At 43.2% G+C, this 22812-nt stretch overlaps 1 protein-coding gene across 2 annotated transcripts in view; it reads right to left on the bottom strand.

Annotated features, from left to right (window-relative positions):
- Positions 1-22812, bottom strand: part of LOC112221591 (multiple epidermal growth factor-like domains protein 6) — a 72265-nt gene that overhangs the window by 17072 nt on the left and 32381 nt on the right. The window contains exons 6-17 of one of the 2 annotated variants that reach the window (XM_042303597.1): positions 22509-22646; positions 22214-22336; positions 21732-21854; positions 21315-21488; positions 20974-21105; positions 19104-19232; positions 18782-18910; positions 18249-18383; positions 17930-18064; positions 8193-8318; positions 5394-5525; positions 1629-1757 (exon numbers count right to left, since the gene is read on the bottom strand). In XM_042303597.1, the coding sequence (XP_042159531.1) occupies positions 1629-1757; positions 5394-5525; positions 8193-8318; positions 17930-18064; positions 18249-18383; positions 18782-18910; positions 19104-19232; positions 20974-21105; positions 21315-21488; positions 21732-21854; positions 22214-22336; positions 22509-22646 (1605 nt within the window). The remainder of the gene's footprint in view (positions 1-1628; positions 1758-5393; positions 5526-8192; positions 8319-17929; positions 18065-18248; positions 18384-18781; positions 18911-19103; positions 19233-20973; positions 21106-21314; positions 21489-21731; positions 21855-22213; positions 22337-22508; positions 22647-22812) is intronic. The other variant, XM_042303598.1, reaches the window with a different exon arrangement.

Here is a 22812-nt window from a genome sequence, read left to right as displayed (position 1 = left end):
TCCGCCTATGTTGCACTTCCACATCTGCGGTGAAAGGTGACAGAGCTAGAGCGCTGTTTGTCAGACCATGAGACATCTCGAAAATTGGTCCTCTCACAAAATACTCTGTAGCGTCTGAACGGTTTGGCCTACAAACTATTATGACCCCTCTATGGAAAGATTGGACTTTCATGCACATCATGGGGTTCTCTGTTTTGTGTCTCGTCGTGGAAAGGTGAGACTCTCATGAACACGTATAGTACATGTCGGTTGGTTGGCTCTTGGACGCCCACATGCCTCACAAGACTCGTCTGAAGGTCCCCCGGGACTTCATTTTTTAAAATGGAATTACAGCATACAGTTCCTGATTCGTTTCCAAGTCCCCGCCACTGAAAAACTTCCCCAAAGCATGAGGCTCTCACCACCATGCTTCACCGTAGGGACGATGCCAGGTTTCCTCCAGAAGTGACGCTTGGCATTCCGGCCAAAGAGTTCAATCTTGGTTTCATCAGACAAGAGAATTTTGTTTATCATGGTCTGAGAGTCTTTAGGTGCCGTTTGGAAAACTCAAAGAGGGCTGTTATATGCCTTTACTGATGAGTGGCTTCGGCCACTCTACCAAAATATCTGATTGTTGGAGTGCTGCAGGATTGGTTGTTCTTCTGGAAAGTTCTCCCATCTCCACAGAGGAATCTAGAGGTCTGTCAGAGTGAACATCGGGTTCTTTGTCACCTCCCTGATCAAGGCCCTTCTCCCCGATTGCTCAGTTTGGCCAGGTGGCCAGCTCTAGGAAGAGTCTTGGTGGTTCCAAACTTCTTCCATGTAAGAATGTGAGAGGGCACTGTTCTTGGGGACCTTCAATGCTGCAGACATTTTTTGGTACCCTTCCCCAGATCTGTGCCTTGACACAATCTTGTCTCAGAGCTCTATGGACAATTCCTTCGACCTTATGGCTTGGTTTTTCCTCTGACATGCACTGTCAACCGACATGCACTGTCAACCTTATATAGACAGGCGTGTGCCTTTCCAAATCATGTCCAATCAATTGCATTTACCACAGATGGACTCCAAGTTTTAGAAACATCTCAATTTTGAGTCTAATAGAAAAGGGTATGAATACTGATGTAAATAAGCTATTTCTGTTTTTTCTTTCATATAAATTTGTAAACCTTTCTAAAAACTGTTTTTTTTCGCTTCATTATATTCATTATATATGGGGTATTGTGTGTAGATTGCTGAGTTTTTTTTTCTTCGTTTCATCCATTTTAGAATACGGCTGAAACTTAACAAAATGTGGATAAAGTCAAGGGGGCTGAATACTTTCCGAAGGCACTGTAGCTTAGTAGAACCCCCTCCCCCGGATTAGACAGGGTTTAGACTCTTATGGGTTATTATCACTATTATTGCAAGCCGTAGTGGTAGCAGACCTGGCTTCAACTACTATATGAAGTCTTTCAAATACGCTTGCTTTAGCCAGATGTGTAGGTTTTACCATTTTTCGACTCTTCTTATGGTTCCCTTGTGCCAGGGAAACCTCAATTAATTCAATCAGATTTAAATAATATTTGATTTGGTATATTTGATTTGAGTGGTAGGAGGATCATAAAGTACTACAGTATTGATTGTGGCTCACACACTGTCAGCCTTACCTCTACTGCAGCTGGGTCCAGTCCATCCTTCAGGACAGGCACAGTGGCCCGTCAACGGGTGGCAGCGCCCACCATTATCGCACCGACAGCGTAGCTGGCAACCCAGGCCAAATCTACCCAACGGGCAGACTAAGAGACAGAGACAGTATGGTAAAATATATAGGGCTGGGAATTACCAGGGACCTCACGATACGATATTATCACATTACTTAGGTGCCAATAAGATATATATTGCGATTCTACACGTATCATGTATTGAAATTCGATATTACAATTTTATTGTGATTCGATGTTCCAAACGTATATTGCTCACTACTGTATATGTCTACTGAAGAGGAACAAGAGAGAGACATGAGGAAACGAGTTTAGGAGATACAGTGCCTTCGGAAAGAATTCAGACACCTTGACTTTTGACACATTTTGTTAAGTTACAGCCTTATTCTAAAATTGATTAAATTGTTTTTTCCCCTCATCAATCTACGCGCAGTACCCCATAATGACAAAGCAAAAACAGTTTTTAAATTTTTGTTGTGCTAATTTATAAATAAAAATAAAATAAAAAGTTTACATACACCTTAGCCAAATTCATTTAAACTAAATTTTTCACAATTCCTGACATTTAATTCCTAGTAAAAAATCCCTGTTTTAGGTCAGTTAGGATCACCAATTTATTTTAAGAATGTGAAATGACAGAATAATAGCAGAGAGAATAATTTATTTCAGCTTTTATTTCTTTCATCACATTCCCAGTGGGTCAGAAGTCTACATACACTCAATTAGTATTTAGGTGGGTCAAACGGTTCGGCTAGCCTTCCACAAACTTCTCACAATGAGTTGGCTGAATTTTGGCACATTCCTCCTGACAGAGCTGGTGGAACTGATTCAGGTTTGTAGGCCTCCTTGCTTACACACACTTTTTCAGTTCTGCCCACAAATTTTCTATAGGTTTGAGGTCAGGGCTTTGTGATGGCCACTCCAATACCTTGACTGTTGTCCTTAAGCCATTTTGCCACAACTTTGGAAGTATGCTTGGGGTCATTGTCCATTTGGAAGACACATTTGCGACCAAGCTTTAACTTCCTGACTGATGTCTTGAGATGTTGCCTCAATATATCAACATAATTTTCTTTCCTCATGATGTAATCTATTTTGTGAAGTGCACCAGACCCTCCTGCAGCAAAGCACCCCCACAACATGATGCTGCCACCCCCGTGCTTCACGGTTGGGATGGTGTTCTTCGGCTTGCAAGCCTTCCCCTTTTTCCTCCAAACATAACAATGGTCATTACGGCCAAACAGTTCTATTTTTGTTTCATCAGACCAGAGGAAATTTCTCCAAAATGTACAATGTTTGTCACCATGTGCAGTTGCAAAACGTAGCCTGGCTTTTTTTAATGGCGGTTTTGGAGCAGTGGGTTCTTCCTTGCTGAGCGGCCTTTCAGGTTATGTCGATATAGGACTTGTTTTACTGTAGATATAGATACTTTTGTCCCGTTTCCTCCAGCATCTTCACAAGGTCCTTTGCTGTTGTTCTGGGATTGATTTGCACTTTTAGCACCAAAGTACGTTCATCTCTAGGAGACACAAGGCATCTCTATCCTGAGCGGTATGAAGGCTGCGTGGTCCCATGGTGTTTATACTTGCGTACTATTGTTTGTACAGATGAACATGGTACCTTCAGGCATTTGGAAATTGCTCCCAAGGATGAACCAGACTTATGGAGGTCTACAATTCTTTTTCTGAAGTCTTGGCTGACTTCTTTTGATTTTCCCATGATGCCAAGCAAATAGGCACTGTGTTTGAAGGTAGGCCTTGAAATCCATCCACAGGTACACCTCCAATTGATTCAAATGATGTCAATTAGCCTATCACAAGCTTCTAAAGCCATGACATCATTTTCTGGAATTTTCCAAGCTGTTTAAAGGCACAGTCAAGTTAGTGTAGGTAAACTTCTGACCCACTGGAATTGTGATACAGTGAATTATAAGTCATATAATCTGTCTAAACAATTGTTGGAAAAATTACTTGCGTCATGCACAAAGTAGATGTCCTAAACGACTTGCCAAAACTATTTGCCAAAAACGAGTTAACGAATCCAACCTAAGCGTATGTAAACTTCCGACTTCAATTGTAAGTATTCAGACCCCTTACTCAGTACTTTGTTGAAGCACCTTTGGCAGCAATTACAGCCTCGAGTCTTCTTGATTATGACACTAGAAACTTGACATACCTGTATTTGGGGACTTTCTCCAATTCTTCTCTGCAGATCCTCTCGAGCTCTGTCAGATTGGATGGGGAGCATTGCTGCACAGCTCTTTTCAGGTCTCTCCAGAGATGTTAGATTGGATTCAAGCCCGGGCTCTGGCTGTGCCACTCAAGAACATTCAGAGACTTGTCCCGAAGCCACTCCTGCGTTGTCTTGGCTGTGTGCTTAGGGTCGTTTTCTTGTTAGAAGGTAAACCGTCACCCCAATCTGAGGTCCTGAGCGCTCTGTAGCAGGTTTTCATTAAGGATCTCTCTGTACTTTGCTCCATTCATCTTTGCCTCGATCTTGACTAGCCTCCCAGTCAATGCTGCTGAAAAACATCCTCACAGCATGATACTGCCACCACCATGCTTCACCATAGGGATGGTCCCATGTTTCCTCGAGACGTGACTCTTGGCATTCAGGCCAAAGAGTTCAATCTTGGTTTCATTATACCAGAGATTATGCGCCTTTACTAAGGAGTGGCTTCCGTCTGGCCACTCTACCATAAAGGCCTGCTTTGGGGAGTGCTGCAGAGATGGTTGTCCTTCTGGAAGGTTCTCCCATCTCCACAGAGGAACTCTGGAGCTCTGTCAGAGTGACCACCGGGTTCTTTGTCACCTCCCTGACCAAGGCCCTTCTCCCCCGATTGCTCAGTTTGGCCGGGCGGCCAGCTCTAGGAAGAGTCTTGGTGGTTCCAAACTTCTTCCATTTAAGAATGATGGAGACCACTGTGTTCTTAGGGACCTTCAATGCTGCAGGCATTTTTTGTACCCTTCCCCAGATCTGTGCCTCGACACAATACTGTCTCAGAACTGTACGGACAATTCCTTCGACCTCATGGCTTGCTCTGACATGCATTGTCAACTGTGGGACCTTATATAGACAGGTGTGTGGCATTCAAAATCATGTCCAATCAATTGAATTTACCACAGGTGGACTCCAATCAAGTTGCAGAAACATCTTAAGGATGATCAATGGAAACAGGATGCTCAATTTCAAGTCTCATTGCAAAGGGTCTGAATGCTTATGTAAATAAGGTATTTCTGTTTTTTATGTCTTAATACATTTACTAACATTTCTAAAAACCTGTTTTCACTTTGTCATGATGGGGAATTGTGTGTAGATTGCTGAGGATTTTTATTTATTTAATCGATTTTAGAATAAGGCGGAAACATAACAAAACGGGGAAAAATTCAAGGGATCAGAATTCTTTCCGAAGGCACTGTAAGTTCTCAAAACATGTTGGCACACCATTTAGAACATTGAGAATAAGCTATAGACTGAGAAATACCTTGAGCACAGCTAAAGCTGACTAACTTAACAACTTAGCAAAAAATATTAATATTTTTGTTATATTAGTTATTTATTTTTACTAATTGATACTTGGTCACAGTGTCAATATTAAATTATAAAAAATTATATTGCAATACTCCACTGTATACATTTTTTCCCCCACCCCTACAATTATCTAAGTCTGAGGAGTGGTAACTAGTGTGTGTGTGCACGTGTGTCTCTCACCACTCTGACAAAGGGTGCCCATGTATCCAGGTTGGCAATGGCACGTTCCATTGTGTTTGTCACACACTCCCCCGTTCTGACAGTCAGGACAGGAGCCTGAGCAGCCCACACCCCATCGACCCTCCTCACACTCTAACAAACAAACAGACAGAGAGAGAGAGCGAGAGAGAAAAAGTGTATGAGAGAGAGAGAAAGACTACAAGGTGAATGAATTGTTCTATTCTCCATATGGGGCTAATACTATTAAGCATTATTATTCTGACCAGTGTTCCATGGCGAAAGAATGAACAGAGTAGTGTTTCTCATGTCTTCTATGAAAATCAAATTTGATAAAGTGCTGTTTTAAAATATGTATAACTCGCAGTGACGATTCTAGCATCTAAATGTTGTTGAGGCAAAACAAATGTATTTGTGTGGAATGCATGCCAGCAAAGCCATTACACAACACAACACTAAGCAATACATGAATTGCACTATAATGGTGACAAATGGTGCCTACAAACTGTTAGGGCCAACATAAAGCTGTCCCAACAGAGTCCCAACACCTTACCAATAGTACACCTGGCTATCAGCGGAACCTTGTCTGGCAGCGAAACAGTTCATTCAGCCTCATTTACTGCCTTTAAAAAAACATAGCTGATATGGCTGACTTGCCTAAACAAAAGTGGTTTCTCCTGACAATTGAGATGTACAAAATATGGCATAAGGGCTACAAGCGGACAAGAGTCAATGCGTCATTTTGATTAAGACATTCATGAGCGAGCTAGGACGGACGTACTGTAGTCAATGTAACTATTTGTTCAGCACTTTTGAAATGTACAGCGACAGAATTCAAAACATGGGCCATTCATACAGTATTCTCCCTGTACACCAAGTCATAATTGTAGGATAAATAAAGGGGTATACAAGCAGACAATGAAAGCTCTTACAATATTTTATAATTATATTTCTCTAAAACAGATTATAGGCTAGGGTTTGCATATCTCCCTGGCATATTACATAAGTTATGCAGCAGCATACAATACATTTTTGGATTTCCCTTGTTGTGCTGTGCTCACTTGAACAGGAAGGTGGCGCGATGGTCCTTCGTGGGAAAATTTTGTCATCAAACTTTGTCATCAATCTGGCATTCTCTGGATTTATGGTGCTTTCAAGACAATTGGAAACTCAGAAAAAAAACGAATCATGATGACGTCAGTGATCTTCAGGTTGTAGCTCTAGAAAGAGGCCCGAGTTCCCGACTTACAATTCTGAGTTGGATGACCGTTCAAAACGTATTTTCCCAGTTGGAGCTTGTTTTTTTCCCCCGAGTTCCCAGTTGTCTTGAACTCACTGAAGTCAGATTTCCCAGTTCTGAGTTAAGTGGCTTTGAGCGGGGCAGAAATCATGCTGGATTGACAATGTGAAATGTTTATCATTTTAAGCTTGGAAAAGCGACTCTTAAACCCAGACTTGGGACCACACAGCCAATCCACTGAATAGCAGGCTAGTGATTGCTTTGCAATGCTTGCAGTTAGCCACTAATTCCTTCCAAATCACTTGTTGAATTTGGCCGATGAGCACCGATACATTTTATCTATAATTTATCTTCATTATTTCTCTTCATATGACAAGGATTAAAAAGCATTTGCCAGTAGATTGTCAACTTGATGATGATGACTGCTAGCTTGCTAGCAAAGAGTTTGAAAATATGATGTTGACATGATCAATCAAAGCTACTGTAGATATAACGCGATTTGACGTCATTTTATCTGTGGTCAATGACTTCTAATGTAACTCTATGGCAGCACCTCAAGGGGGCTTGAATGTTGGTGGGTTGCCGCTGATAACTCTCTACAGAAGGTTTTTCTGACAACAAATACTCTTGATCTCTCTCTCTCTCACTCACATGTGTATTGTAATGGGTGCACAAGCCTTTTTTTGTTAACATTGTTTTTATGGGTCCATATTGTGACACAACTCCTCCTGCGAAACAGTGAATGATGCTCCAATGCTTTAGCTGCCCCATCATTTTCCGTGACGTTTCGGGTTCAAGTTGACCTCAGCCAGAGGTGAACAAGGTTGAGTAAAGACACTCGATGCATCCCAAATGGCAGAGCCCTGGCACATAGTGCACTAGGGAATAGGGTACCATTTGGGACACAAGCAAGTGTGGAACTTAAGCACTCACTTCTCTCTAAAACCGCCAGACTCAGTTCCATCTCCTCCTCCAAGGAGCTCGTATTCACAACAGTGTCCAAGAGAAGCTCAAACGGACCCGAATGAAAGACATCAGAGATGGAATCACAAAATGTTTTTTGGATTGTTTTACTATGGTTAGCCGTTGGAGAGAGATGTGCGGTCACATTGTTGAATGTAACACACATACTGCTGCGTCTCTGGCCAGCCCATCCCATGTTGATTTGAAGAGGGCTTTTAAAGAGCGCCGACCATGGCCGATATTGCTACACAGGGATATTTCCATGCCGGTATGCCAGGATATTCCTATTGGATTTGTCATTATGCCTGGGCCAGCCAGATGAGGATGGGCTCCGGTTCTAGGAGTACTGGTTCTTCTATCTAGTTTTCCTTTTTTTTCAAACACCTTGGAGATTGAGGTTTTCTGTGACAGCTCTATGTTGTGCACTGTTGATACTCTAGATTCCATGTGCCTGACAAATGTCCTTGGATGTTTGTGTAGTACACATAAGAGAAAAGGCAGCGATATAACAAATATTTTGGATGTAGTGATTGGAAACCACTCCACCAACCATCCCTGTTCCTCCTCCCCACTGCCCTATTAGCATGTCCTGTCCTTACCAGTCTCACAGTGCTGTCCAGTCACACCGTCAAGACAGTGGCACCGTCCTGTCACCTTGTCACATGGCGCGCCAGAGCAGTGGCACGATTGGTTACATCCAGCCCCGTAGCGCCCCTTCAGGCAGTCTGTAAGAGAGGACACACACACACACAGACATTCATGATTCATTGACAGATAGTATGATGATATACAGATGAAAAATACACTAAAAGTATTTATGCTTACACAACTGTTTGGCTGCCCTCAATTGAACTCATTTGGGATGAATTTGTTTCGATTGGATTGACATGTAGGAAATATGTGTGGATGTGTGTTGGACACCATCTGCTTATCCTACATCAGTTTCTCTTGAAAGGTGGATCTATCTAGCACCGCATGTCCAGAAACTACCCATTTGCTACAGGCGTAGGATCTTCATTTGACACATTTCTCACAGCAGGAAATAATCCTGCCACAACAGGAAATGTGAATTATTTTATGGATTATAATTACGGAGCAGCTGCTGTACCCAATTTTATGGAAACCCGATTTGGTTTAAAGGTACTGAGATTTCTGTACATGTAGGCAGCATATGTAGGCAGCATATGTAGGCAGCATATGTAGGCAGCATATCAAACACAGGCAACACACAAATACACTCAGTCTAATTAGCAATGTAATGTTCTTTAGCAATGTAATGTTCAAAAACAGCCTACATCATCATGGTTCACCAAGGGGAGTAAAGAAGGAAACGTGAAGGGAGGTGGCGTGTGAGCAGCAGCTAATTCAAAAAATTACCAATTTTAGAAGCTCTTTTAAACCTCAAAAACAATTTAAGATCCTACATATGTAATGTTGATGTACATGGGAAACCAGCAATGTGCACTCTCTAGTAAAATGAATGAATATAAGAGAGAGAGAGAGAATATATTGCTCAGGGCCCAACAGCAGGACAAGCACAGCTACGCAGAGGTCGTCAGAGGACAAGAGAACCCTGTAGGATTGAGTGAGATTAAACATCTCCTCCAATACATCTGCACTAAACACACACACACACAGACACATGCATGCACACACACACCACACACACACCTATTGTACTAAAAGTTTACTTGTTCAATGAATACGATAGTGATTTCATGTTGCAAAAAGAAAAAATAGCAGTCAGAAATACAGTAACTACTAACTATTAAGTTGTTAAAAGTGAGATAAACAGGATAACAGCTAACATTTTTTTCTGTTATATATATATATACAGTGGGGCAAAAAAGTATTTAGTCAGCCTCCAATTGTGCAAGTTCTCCCACTTAAAAAGATGAGAGAGGCCTGTAATTTATCATAGGTACACTTCAACCTTGTGAAGAAAACATTTGACCTCTGTCATTGCCAACAAAGGGTATATAACAAAGTATTGAGATAAACTTTTGTTATTGACCAAATACTTATTTTCCACCATAATTTGCAAATAAATTCATTAAAAACCCTACAATGTGATTTTCTGGATTTTCTTTTCTCATTTTGTCTGTCATAGTTGAAGTGTACCTATGATGAAAATTACAGGCCTCTCATCTTTTTAAGTTTGTCATGTTCGTCATACCAATGAGACCAAGGTGCAGCATGGTATGCGTACATTCTACTTTATTTAAAGAATGAAACACTGAACAAACAACAAAACGAACCGTGACGCTATATGAATAGTGCAGACAGGCAACTAAACATAGAACAAGAACCCACAACACCAAAGGGAAATGGCTACCTAAATATAATCCCCAATCAGAGACAACGATAAACAGCTGCCTCTGATTGGGAACCATATCAGGCCACCATAAACATACAAAACCCCTAGACAATACAAACCCCTAGACAATACAAAAACTAGCGTATCCACCCTAGTCACACCCTGACCTAACCAAAATATAAAGAAAACAGAGATATCTCAGGTCAGGGCGTAACATAGATAACTTTCTGGATACCACATTCACTCATAGTAAAGAAGGCATCAATCTAGCAATAAATTTATGATTGTAAAATGATGAGGAAAAAACTTAGAACACTATCCAACCAAAAGCACAAAAACCCATATAATGGTGAATTACGGCTTCATTATTGTGAGACTTTAAAACTCTACAAATGTACACTCAGAACCCCAAAAGCACAGTACAACAGCAAGCAGCTGACACTAATTGAGGAGTCCATAAACAAACAACTTCTGGCAAAATAAAAAAATTAAAAAAATAGGAACGAGGAATTAGCGATTCAAAATTGTGACATATGGACAACCCATTTTAAAACAGTCTACAACACCATTCAAACTGACACAAACACAGAACAATGGCAAATTCATGAGAAGTTGAATGGATTAGAAAAAGCTATAAAGGACAATTCAAATCCCCAATTACTGACCAGGAGCTCTATAAGAAACTTCAGGTCCTCAAATTTAAAAAACCATATGGACCTGATGGCATCCTAAATGAGATGCTCAAACTCACTAGTGCAAAATTTCAATTGGCTATATTAAAACTGTTTAATTTGATCCTGAGTGTAGGTTATTTCTCTGACATCTGGAATCAAGGACTCATAACTCCAATCTTTAAGAACGGAGACCATTTTGACAAACAATTACAGAGGCATTTGTGTGAACGGTAACCTGGGGAAGGTTTTCGGTAGTATTATACATGGAAGAGTTCTAAAACTTCCTTAATAAGCACAATGTCTTGAGCAAAAGCCAAATTGGATTTATACCAAAACATCACACGACTGATTATATTTACACCCTACACATCCTGATAGATAAACATGTCCACCAAAATATACGCTTGCTTTATCGACTTCCAAAAAGCATTTGATTCAATTTGGCAAACAGGACTGTTTTTACATTAGTTATTGAAAGTGGTGTAGGGGCTAAAACATATGACATAATTAAATCAAATGTATACTGAGAATATGTGCAGCATTAAAATTGGCAAGAAAATAACAGAATTCTTTAACCAAGGGCGGGGCATTCGCCAGGGTTGCAATCTGAGCCCTGCCCTGCACTCAATATTTACATCAACAAATTGGCCTCTATTCTAGAAAAATCCTCAGCCCCTGGTGTTAGTCACAACAATTCAGAGGTTAAATGCCTACTCTTCACAGATGAGCTATACCTGCTGTCACCCACAGCACATGGCCTACAGCAGGGCCTGGACCTGCTAGAGCAGTACTGCCAGACCAGGGCCCCGGCAGTAAGCCCCAAAAATACTAAAATAATGATTTTCCAGAGAAGTTCCAGATCTCAGGGAATTAGACCAAAGTTCTCAATTGGTACGAAATATACAGAATACTGCACACACTACAATTACTTAGGTTTAAAATAAGCTCAACTAGACACCTTAATGAGGCAGTGAATGACCTGAGAGAGAAAGCACGCAGGGAATTCTACGCCATTAAAAAATACATTCAAATTGAAATACCTATTCAAATTTGGCTAAAACTAATTTCATGTGTCATTGAACCAATTACACTTTATGGCAGCGAGGTGTGGGGTCCACTTGCAAAACCAGATTTCATCAAATGGGACAAACACCCCATGTAAACCCTGCATGCAGAGTTCTGTAAGATTCTCCTACATGTCCAGAGGAAACAATGCATGCAGGCCAGAATTAGGCCAATATCCAGTAATAATAAAAACTAAAAAAAGAGCAATTGAGTTCTGGAAACACCTAAAATACAGTGACCCCCTCTCATATCATTACCAAGCCCTGCAATGCCAAGAGCTGAGCAAAGAAAAGATTCCCCTCTTCCAGCTGAGTTCACAAACCTGTTCTACTAACACACTGAAGCCTCAGGACCAGATTCAATCTGAATAAAACAAATTACAACACAATCAAAACAAAACTGCATTGCTTATTGGGAAACTATTTGACCATGGTTACTGATCAAAACCTTAGAAAAACCTTGACAAAGTACAGGCTCAGTGAGCACAGCCTTGCCATTGAGACGGGTAGACAGGAAAACCTGGAAAGGCTATACAACCACTGCACCACAGCAGAACCTGAGATGGAGCTGCATTTCCTGACAAAATGTAAAAAATATATAACCATTAGAGAGTGTAATTTCCCCAAATTTGAAACACTTATTCAAGGTTTCAAATATCTCTCGAATGAGAGTAGGCTACCCGTCCTGTTGCGGGAGGACAGAGAGCTGTGGGTTGGCAGCGCACTACATTGCTGCCTGCTATAAGATGAGGAACATTGTCTGACAGACCAATCAACCTGCACATGTCCTCTACTGTATGCTTATTGTTCAATGTATGGTTATTTTGACCCTTGGTTATTGTTGTCCCATTGACAATTTTGATTCTTATGATTTTCATATTGTAAATATCCAAAGTAAGCTTTGGCAAAATGTACATTGTTACGTCATGCCAATAAAGCGAATTGAATTGGGGAGGGAGAGAGGGAGAGAAAAAAAAAATCCCGGCACGATTCCCCAATGTTCCTAATTGAATGCAGATGCAAGGCTCTGGTCGCTTCATGGCTTCCAGATGACAAGCAACTCAACGCCAACTTTGTGTTTCAGTGAAACTATTCTGGTTATTTTCGTCTTATGGACACACACACAACCACACACATGCATAGCTACATACACACGCAGACACGAACAGTAGTTACTTAGGCAGTAAGTTCACCTCCCCACACACACACTCTCATGGACGCAAGCATGCGTGTCTGGAAATGCACAAACACTTCTATCTCCCACAGAGTTCCAGTATATCCATCACACAATGACCATCCTGCTAGGTCCAAAGCCAGACACTAAAGATAGAGGGAGGCATGGATGGAGGAAGCAGACCCAAAGGATGGCTCCGGTTCCGAGAACATCACCCTCTGAGGTCAAGAAGCCTCCCTCCCACACATTCACACAGCTGCCTGTCAGTGTGGCCAAAACAGTGTAGTGTAACACACACACAAATGTTTTACATTTTAGTCTTTTGTTTTTTAAAAGATTATACTCGATAAACAATACAGAACATACACATACAAACAACAACATAATACAAACATCACACCTGCCCAGACCCACTCGCACACACCATCTCCAGCATCTCCTTCTGCCACATGGTCTCTCTCTCTCTCGCACGCACGCACGCACACACGGGTTCCAGATACACCAAAAGCCATTGTAAGCGAATGATCAGATTTTTTACAATGTCTGGAGAAGTGTTTTAACGTGTTGGTATTATAGAATGATGCAGTAGGGGAGACTGGGCAGAGAATCACATGGTTGGCTCATAGCTGGGGTGCTGTCTGTTGATGCAGGGGTTGCAGTGAGCTCTCCTTTTTCCCCATGATCAAAATGTCACCCTTTAATGAACACTTCTGTTCTTACCTAATGGCTCCAATACAGTGGCCTCCAACTCTTGTCCTGGGGGACTACAGGGTGTACAGGCTTTTTTTCCCCACCCCAGCACTTACACACCTGTTTCAAATCATTAAGGTCCTGATGTGCAGCTAATACCCTCCCCCCCAACCTCCTGTTGATTATTGTGTAACTGCTCAGCACAAACAGCAAGAGAGAGGGAAACAGAAGAAGTAGAAGACGTGTTGAGTAACTCATCTAAAATAAGAGTATGAACTCATAAAGAGCTGGAACTACCATGTGCGTGGAAGACTGTGTGGGTCCATGAGAAACACCATGAGAAAAAAAAGATGGATGTCCAAACTGTGCATGTGCGTGTTGTGCAAGGTTGGGGTCCCTTGGAATTTAAGTCACTAAATTCAGGAAGTGGTTAGCTTCTCCTTTTCAGTTTGTTGAGAAATCATATGAAATGGATGCAGTTTTTTCAATTATTGAATTGGTATTGCAGTTTATTTCTTAAATTGAATTACTTAAATTCTAATTGACCCAATTAGAATAGCACGGTTCATATAAGGAAATCAGTCAATTAAAATAAATTCATTAGGCACTAACCTATGGATTTCACATGACTGGGAATACAGATATGGATCTGTTGGTTACAGATACCTTAAAAAAAAAGTAGGGGCGTGGATAAGAAAACCAGTCAGTATGTGATGTGGCCACCAATTCCCTCATGCAGAGCGACACATCTCCTTCGCATAGAGTTGATCAGGCTGTTGATTGTGGCCTGTGGAATGTTGTCCCACTCCTCTTCAATGGCTGTGTGAAGTTAATGGATATTGGCGGGAACTGGAACACGCTGTTGTACTCGTCCATCCAGAGCATCCAAAACATGCGCCGACTGTCGGCGTCGACAGAGATGATCGCCTCGCTTCGCGTTCTTAGGAAACTATGCAGTATATTGTTTCCAGAGAGACATCAGAGTTTGTAACATTCTCTGTTTCATGGAAACATGGCTCACTCGGGATACTTTATCAGAGTCGGTAGAGCCACCTGGTTTCTTCACGCATCGCGCCGACAGAAACAAACATCTCTCTGGTAAGAAGAAGAGCGGGGTTTATGCCTTATGATTAACGAGTCATGGTGTAATCATAACAACATACAGGAACTAAAATCCTTTTGTTCATCTGACCTAGAATTCCTTACAATCAAATGCAGACCGCATTATCTACCAAGAGAATTATCTTTGACTATAATCACAGTCGTGTACATCCCCCCCAAGCAGACACCTAGACGGCCCTGAAAGAACTTAATTGGACTCTATGTAAACTGGAAACCACATATCCTGAGGCAAAATTTTATCTGCAAATCGAATGCGCGACCCGGGCGGGGAAAATTCTGGATCATTGTTACTCGAACTTCCGCGACGCATACAAAGCCATCCCTCGCCCTCCTTTCGGCAAATCTGACCACGACTCCATTTTGCTGCTCCCAGCCTATAGACAGAAATTAATTCCACGCTTCAAGATTGCTTCGATCACGTGGACTGGGATACCTTCCGGACAGCGTCGAACAACAACATTGATGTATACGCTGATTCGGTGAGCGAGTTGATTAGCAAGTGCATCGGTGATGTTGTACCAACAACAACTATTAAAACCGTCCCCAACCAGAAACCGTGGATTGATGGCAGCATTCGCGCAAAACTGAAAACGCGAACCACTGCTTTAATCAGAGCAAGGCAACCGGAAACATGACCGAATACAAACAGTGTAGCTATTCCCTCCGCAAGGCAATCAAACAAGCTAAGCGTCAGTATAGAGACAAAGTAGAGTCGCAATTCAACGGCTCAGACACGAGAGGAATGTTGCAGGGTATACAGTCAATCATGGACTACAAAAGGTAAACCAGCCCCGTCACAGACCCCGATGTCTTGCTCCCAGACAAACTAAACAACTTCTTTGCTCGCTTTGAGGACAATACAGTGCCACCAACACGGCCCACTACCAAAACCTGCGGACTCTCCTTCACCGCAGCCAACATGAGTAAAACATTTAAACATGTTAACCCTCGCAAGGGTGCCGGCCCAGACGGCATCCCTAGCCATGTCCTCAGAGCATAAAGTGCTTTGAGAGACTAGTCAAGGATCATATTACCTCCACCCTCCCTGACACCCTAGACCCACTCCAATTTGCTTACCGCCCCAATAGGTCCACAGACGACGCAATCGCAATCACACTGCACACTGCCCTAACCCATCTGGACAAATCTCACACTCAACGTCAACAAAACAAAGGAGATGATCGTGGACTTCAGGAAACAGTAGAGGGAGCACACCCCTATCCACATCGACGGGACAGTAGTGGGGAAGGTGGAACGTTTTAGGTTCCTCGTTATACACATCACGGACAAACTGAAATGCAGACAGCGTGGTGAAGAAGGCACAACAGCGCCTCTTCAACCTCAGGAGGCTGAATAAATCCGGCTTGTCCCCAAAAACACTCACAAACCTTAACAGATGCACAATCGAGAGCATCCTGTCGGGCTGTATCACCGCCTGGTACGGCAACTGCTCCGCCCACAACCGCAAGGCTATCCAGAAGGTAGTGAGGTCTGCACAACGCATCACCGGGGGCAAACTACCTGCCCTCCAAGACACCTACACCACCCGATGTCACAGGAAGGCCAAAAAGATCATCAAGGACAACAACCACCCGAGCCACTGCCTGTTCACCCCGCTATCATCCAGAAGGCGAGGTCAGTACAGGTGGATCAAAGCTGGGACCGGGAGACTGAAAAACAGCTTCTATCTCAAGGACATCAGACTGTTAAACAGCCATCACTAACATAGAGTGGCTGCTGCCAACATATTGACTCAACTCTAGCCACTTTAATAATGGAAAAATTGGATGTAATAAATGTATCACTAGTCACTTTAAACAATGCCACTTTATATAATGTTTACATACCCTATATTACTCATCTCATATGTATATACTGTACTCTATACCATCTATTGCATCTTGCCTATGCTGTTCGGCCATCGCTCATCCATATATTTATGTACATATTCTTATTCATTCCTTTACACTTGTGTGTATAAGGTAGTTGTTGTGAAATTGTTAGATTACTTGTTAGACATTACTGCATGGTCGGAACTAGAAGCACAAGCAGTTCGCTACACTCGCATTAACTGCTAACCATGTGTATGTGACCAATAGAATTTGATTTGATTTTGATTTGATGCTCAATGGGTTATACTCTGGTGAGTTTGCAGGCCATGGAAGAACTGGGACAGTTTCAACTTCCAGGAATTGTGTACAGATCCTTGTGACATGGGGCTGAGGTGATGGTGGCGGATGAATGGCATGACAATGGGCCTCAGGATCTCGTCACAGTATCTCTGTGCATTCAAATTGCCATCAATAAAATGCATTTGTGTTCGCTGTCCGTAGCTTATGCCTGCCCATACCATAACCCCACCGCAACCATGGGGCACTCTGTTCACAACGTTGATCAGCAAACCGCTTGCCCACAAGACGCCATACACGCTGTCATCTGCAAGGTACAGTTGAAACAGCGATTCATCCGTGAACAGCACACTCCTCCAGCGTGCTAGTGGCCATCGAAGGGGATCATTTGCCTACTAAAGTCGGTTAATACGCCGAACACCAGGGTCGTGACCAGTCATATCAAGACGCTGGTGAGGATGACGAGCACGCAGATAAGCTTCCCTGAGACGGTTCCAGGCAGTTTGTACAGAAATTCTTCAGTTGTGCAAACCCACAGTTTAACCAGCTGTCCGGGTGGCTGGTGTCAGATGGTCCCGCAGGTGAAGAAGACAGATGTGGAGGTCATGGGCTGGCGTGATTTCACGTGGTCTGCAGTTGTGAGGCCAGTTGGACGTATTGCCAAATTCTTTAAAACGATATGGGAGGCGGCTTATGGTGGAGAAATAAACATTCAATTCTCTGGAAACAGCTGTGGTGGACATTCCTGCAGTCAGCATGCCAATTGCACTTCAAGACTTGAGACATCTGTGTGATTGTGTTGTGTGACAATTTAGTGGTCTTTTATTGTCCCCAGCACAAGGTGGACCTGTGTAATGATCATGTTGTTTAAATCAGCTCACACCTGCCACACCTGTCAGGTGGATGACTTATCTTGGCAAAGGAGTAATGCTTACTAACAGGGATGTTAACAAATGTCTTCACCACATTTTAGAGAAATACGTTTTTTTGTGCATATGGAACATTTCTGGTATCTTTCATTTCAGCTTATGAAACATGGGACCAACACTTTACATGTTGCATTTATATTTTAGTTCAGTGTAAATACCCATTTCTGTTTCCAATAAATAGACAAAGAAGTACTATTCTGCGTTGGTCTGGGCTGGCACGCCATGCACTGTACCCACCTAGGTCACAGTTGTCCCCATGGAAACCAGGCGGGCACTGGCGCAGACACTCCCCTGTCACACGATCACAGGGTACCCCTGATGGACACCCACATGTCCTCTTGCAGGCAAGGCCATAGTATCCTCTGTCACATTCTAGAGAAGAGGCGCAAAAGTGGGTTAAAAGTGCTGGTTACACATTTAGGGACAGTTTCCCAGACCCAGATTAAGCCAGATAGAACCATTCCTTGATGTGTGTGTGTGTGTGTGTGTGTGTGTGTGTGTGTGTCCATGCTTATGTGTGTGTGGGTGCATGCAGAACATCTCCTGAACCACTGACCCTCCTGGCAGTTCTTGCCCTGGTAGCCTGGTTTGCAGACACAGGAGCCATGGCGGCGGTGGCACTCCAGGGTGTTCTGTTGGAAACACTGGCACTCCTCCGAGCAGCCAGGGCCGTATGCCCACTTAGGACACGCTGGGTAGAGACGGCACACCAAAGGGTTAAACCGGACTGCAGGCCTGATAGGGCACACAGGGATACTGCCTGACTGTGTACATGGTTGTGCAGGGCAAGAGGTCCAGGGCCCGCATTGATAAAGAATCTCATTGTTGGGGTTATGATGTATGATCAGTTTAGCCATTTAGATCACATTGAATAACATTACATGGACAGAGGGGACCTGATCCTCGATCAGCAATCCTCTGAGATGCTTGACAGCCCCCGATCACAGTATGATCCTGACGTACAAGGAATGAGTCTTTCCTTGAGGTTATCACTGCATCTGGCAATTGAAATCATTTGGCTACAGGGAGTGAATGTATGACCGAAAGGAAACAGAAAGTAGAGAGTCAGTGAGATGTCACGCCACTCACGTAGGTGACAGAAACGCCCATAGAGCCCAGGGTCACACAGGCAGGCTCCGTAGGTCCGATGGCAGCGCCCGTTATTGGCACAGTTACACTTCTTATTGCAAAGTTTCCCATACAGACCGCTAGGACAGCCTATGGAGCACAGAGACACATAGAGAAGAGTAGAGAGTACATTATAGCACATTATAATGTGCACCAATATTGGTATTTGCACTTTTGGGATAATTCAAATGCTAGGTAAGCCAAATCATATGTACCATTTAAAGAGAAAACAATGTTATTTTGATCCAGGTCTGCATGATAACATTAATGTGTGCCAACTCACCATCCTGGCACAGATCCCCACTGACTCCAGGTGGGCAGCGACAGTGCCCGCTCACAGGGTCACAGGTGGCACCATTCTTACACTTACAGCTGAAGAGGCAGTTCCTGCCAAATGTGCCCTCTAGACAAGCTGAGCAGAGGGAAGGAGAGAGAGAGGGTGAGAGAAGCATAGACATGTGTATGGCGATAAATCTCTCAATCAAAGCTGGATACATCATCAAAATAGGCCATTTCTGTTGGATGATTATGTCTGACATAATGTAAAATTCCCTTCAAACACATATACAGATGCAGGATCTTAATTTGAGCCGCAGTAAATGTAGCTGTGCTTCAGGATTTACATAAATTCACTGAAAACCCACACTAACACGTGGTTATACTAACAGTATTGTACTTTCATGTGCCCTACTTTTTTCCAGCTAATAGCCTCACCACCGATCAAGCCACATTATGGACTAAATGTTCAAATCCTGTTGCTGCAGGATTATGCTGCTATGGCAACACTGGTTGAATTATGATCCTACATCTGTAGCCTCACCCCGGAATGGGTTAACCCCATATAGGTTTGATGACTAAAAACACAGCAGGTTCTCAATAACACCTGTGACTTTGAGGATTAAACCATTTTAATGTTTTGATACACCACATGACCAAAGTATGTGGACAACTGCTTGTCAAACATCTCATTACAAAATCATGGGCATTAATATGGAGTTGGTCCCCCCTTTGCAGCTATAACAGCCTTCACTCTTCTGGGAAGTCTTTCCATTAGATGTTATAACATTGCTGTGGGGACTTGCTTCCATTCAGCCACAAGAGCATTAGTGAGGTCTGGCACTGATGTTGGGTGATTAGGCCTGGCTCGCTGTCGGTGTTCCAATTCATCACAAAGGTGTTTGATGGGGTTGAGGTCAGGGCTCTGTGCAGGCCAGTCAAGTACTTCCACACCAATTTCGACAAACCATTTCTATATGGATCTCGCTTTGTGCATGGGGGCATTGTCATGCTGAAACAGGAAAGGGCCTTCACCAAACTGTTGCCACAAAGTTGGAAGCACAGAATCGTCTAGAATGTCATTTCCCTTCACTGGAACTAAGGGGCCTAATCCAAACCACAAAAAACAGACCCAGACCATTATTCTTACTCCACCAAACTTTACAGTTGGCACTATGCATTCGGGCAGGTAGTGTTATCCTGCTATCCACCAAACCCTGAGTCGTCCGTCGACCTCTGCCAGAAAGTGAAGCGTGATTTATCACTCCAGAGAACGCGTTTCCACTGCTACAGAATCCAATGGCGGCGAGCTTTACACCACTCCAGCCGAAGCTTTGCATTGTGCATGGTGATCCCATTTCACCCATTTCATGAAGCTCCTGACGAGCATTTCTTGTGCTGACAATGCTTCCAGAGGCAGTTTGGAACTCAGTAGTGAGTGTTACAACCGAGGACAGACGATTTTTATGTGCTACGCACTTTTGCACTCGGCGGTCCCATTCTGTGTGCTGGTGTGCCCTACCACTTTGCGACTGAGCCGTTGTTGCTCCTAGACGTTTCCACTTCATAATAACAGCACTTACAGTTGCCTGGGGCAGCTGTAGCAGGGCAGAAATTTTACAAACTGACTTGTTGGAAAGGTGGCATCCTATGACGGTGCCACGTTGAAAGTCACGTAGCTCTTCAGTACGGCCATTCTACTACCAATGAATGTCTATGGAGTTTGCATGGCGGTGTGCTTGATTTTATACACATGTCAGCATCGGGTGTGGCTGAAATAGTCAAATTCACAAATTTGAAGGGCAGTCCACATACTTATGTACATATAGTGTATATTTTGTTCTCTCTGCATGGCATCAGGTGCAGAAGAGACTCACTCTGGTTGCAGACAAGGCCTGTCCACCCATCAGGACAGTCACAACGTCCCTCCTCCAGGTCACACACACCACCGTTGGAGCAGTCGTCACACGTCAGGCTGCAGTCATGGCCAAACGTTTCGTTTAAACACACTGGTGAGGAAGAGCAGGAAGAGGAAGATGAGGTACAATATATATAGTAAAGGAGTAAAGCCAATTTTGACATTGTTTACAATCTAAAAAAAATATGTGCAAACAAGCTGTTTATAAGCTGCTTACATCTGTGTTACGACTTCCTTATCTGGTTATTACAACAGCCTTATATATGCCTTATGTGGGTGTTGCTACAGGTGTATGTATACCAAAGGTCTTGGTGAGGGTGCTCTGGGCCCGGAGCTCTCCCAGGCCGTCCTCCTCATAGTCGTCATAGCGCTCCAGCGGCTGGAAGTTGTCATTCAGCAGGGTGAAATGGGGTGGAGGGAGCTTCACCGCGATGTGGCCGCTCCACTCCAACAGCTCTACTGCCCGCTCCAGGGCTGGAGGGAGAAAGTAGAACCGTCATTGTCTCTGTCTCTGCACACTTAGTCTCCATTCTAATATCCACTTTAGCATGCCACTTGAATCAACTCTGAGGCCTAGTTACAGCCGATAACATCTACTGCCTGGCATAGCCTACCACTAAGGCCCAGAGTTTTGTTCAAGTCAGGATAAACTTCTGGCCCTAAGTATTATTTTGACCTGACTACCGCCCAGACAGGATTAATTTTCAATCCACTTACGAATACAGGAGAGACGGTTCTCGTTTAGCCGGTGTCCGAGGCGACAGTAGCACTGGAAGGAGCCGGCTGTGTTCTGGCAGGTATGGTCACAGCCTCCGTTGTCTACCAGACACTCATCCACATCTGCAACATCAACAACCAAAACTAGAAATGGTACATTTCCAGAAGAAATTCTATGTGCTTGCCGCGATTGTAGAGTTCAAGCTGCAGCAAACACACTAATAAGGCTCAGAGAGATTACATCATTGTAAGCTAAGGGTGTCTTCATGCTAACAGACATCAACAACAGAACTTAAATCTGCCAAGACTACAATTATTGTCTTCCAATTTACCCCGTTCCTTGAGGCATGCAAAGGGACGGGATAAGAGCAAACTGACTTTTATTCTGTAAACATGAGGTCGACCCATTGTGTAGGTAGATCTTTTAAGATAATTTTTGATAGCATTTGATCAAGGAGGTTATCCTGCTAAACGGACCATACCATCACAGCCACACCCATCCGAGTTGAGACGGTAGCCAGCCCCGCAGTAGCATTCGTAACCCCCGGGATAGTTCGTACAGTCCTGCTCGCAGCACGAGCTTCCCGTCTCGCACTCGTCCAAGTCTAAAACACACACGGCCATTGTTGACAAGTCTGTCTATGAAGGGACTTTAGTGCCAATAATTTGTCAGTTCAATCGTTTTGAATTCATGCCAAATTCAAAATGATTGGCACTAAAATCACTCCATATCGATCAAAACTGATTATATTATTCTCCAAACTGCTCTTTGCTCACCCACACATGTCCTGAGGTCATCGTCCAGATGGTAACCATGGTTACAGCTGCAGACAGCTCCGAGGGCGGAGTGTTGGCACTTTTGGGAACAGCCTCCGTTGGCAGTCTCACAACCGTTCACAATCTCCATCTCGATACCTGAGGAGAGACAAATGTGGACAACCTGTTGTTCCAAGACAAACATATACACAATATTTTCTTGCAAATAATCCCTTTTTCTTGTGGCGCTAATGTTTTAGTCTGACCAAAACATTTGTAATAGCCTTTGTTGTATTTTACTCTAAACTCCAACACGCCTAAAGGG

This window comes from Oncorhynchus tshawytscha, linkage group LG22 (genome assembly GCF_018296145.1).
Source record: "Oncorhynchus tshawytscha isolate Ot180627B linkage group LG22, Otsh_v2.0, whole genome shotgun sequence".
In the NCBI taxonomy this organism is placed as follows: Eukaryota; Metazoa; Chordata; class Actinopteri; order Salmoniformes; family Salmonidae; genus Oncorhynchus; species Oncorhynchus tshawytscha.
This window is presented reverse-complemented; position numbering and strand designations above follow the sequence as displayed.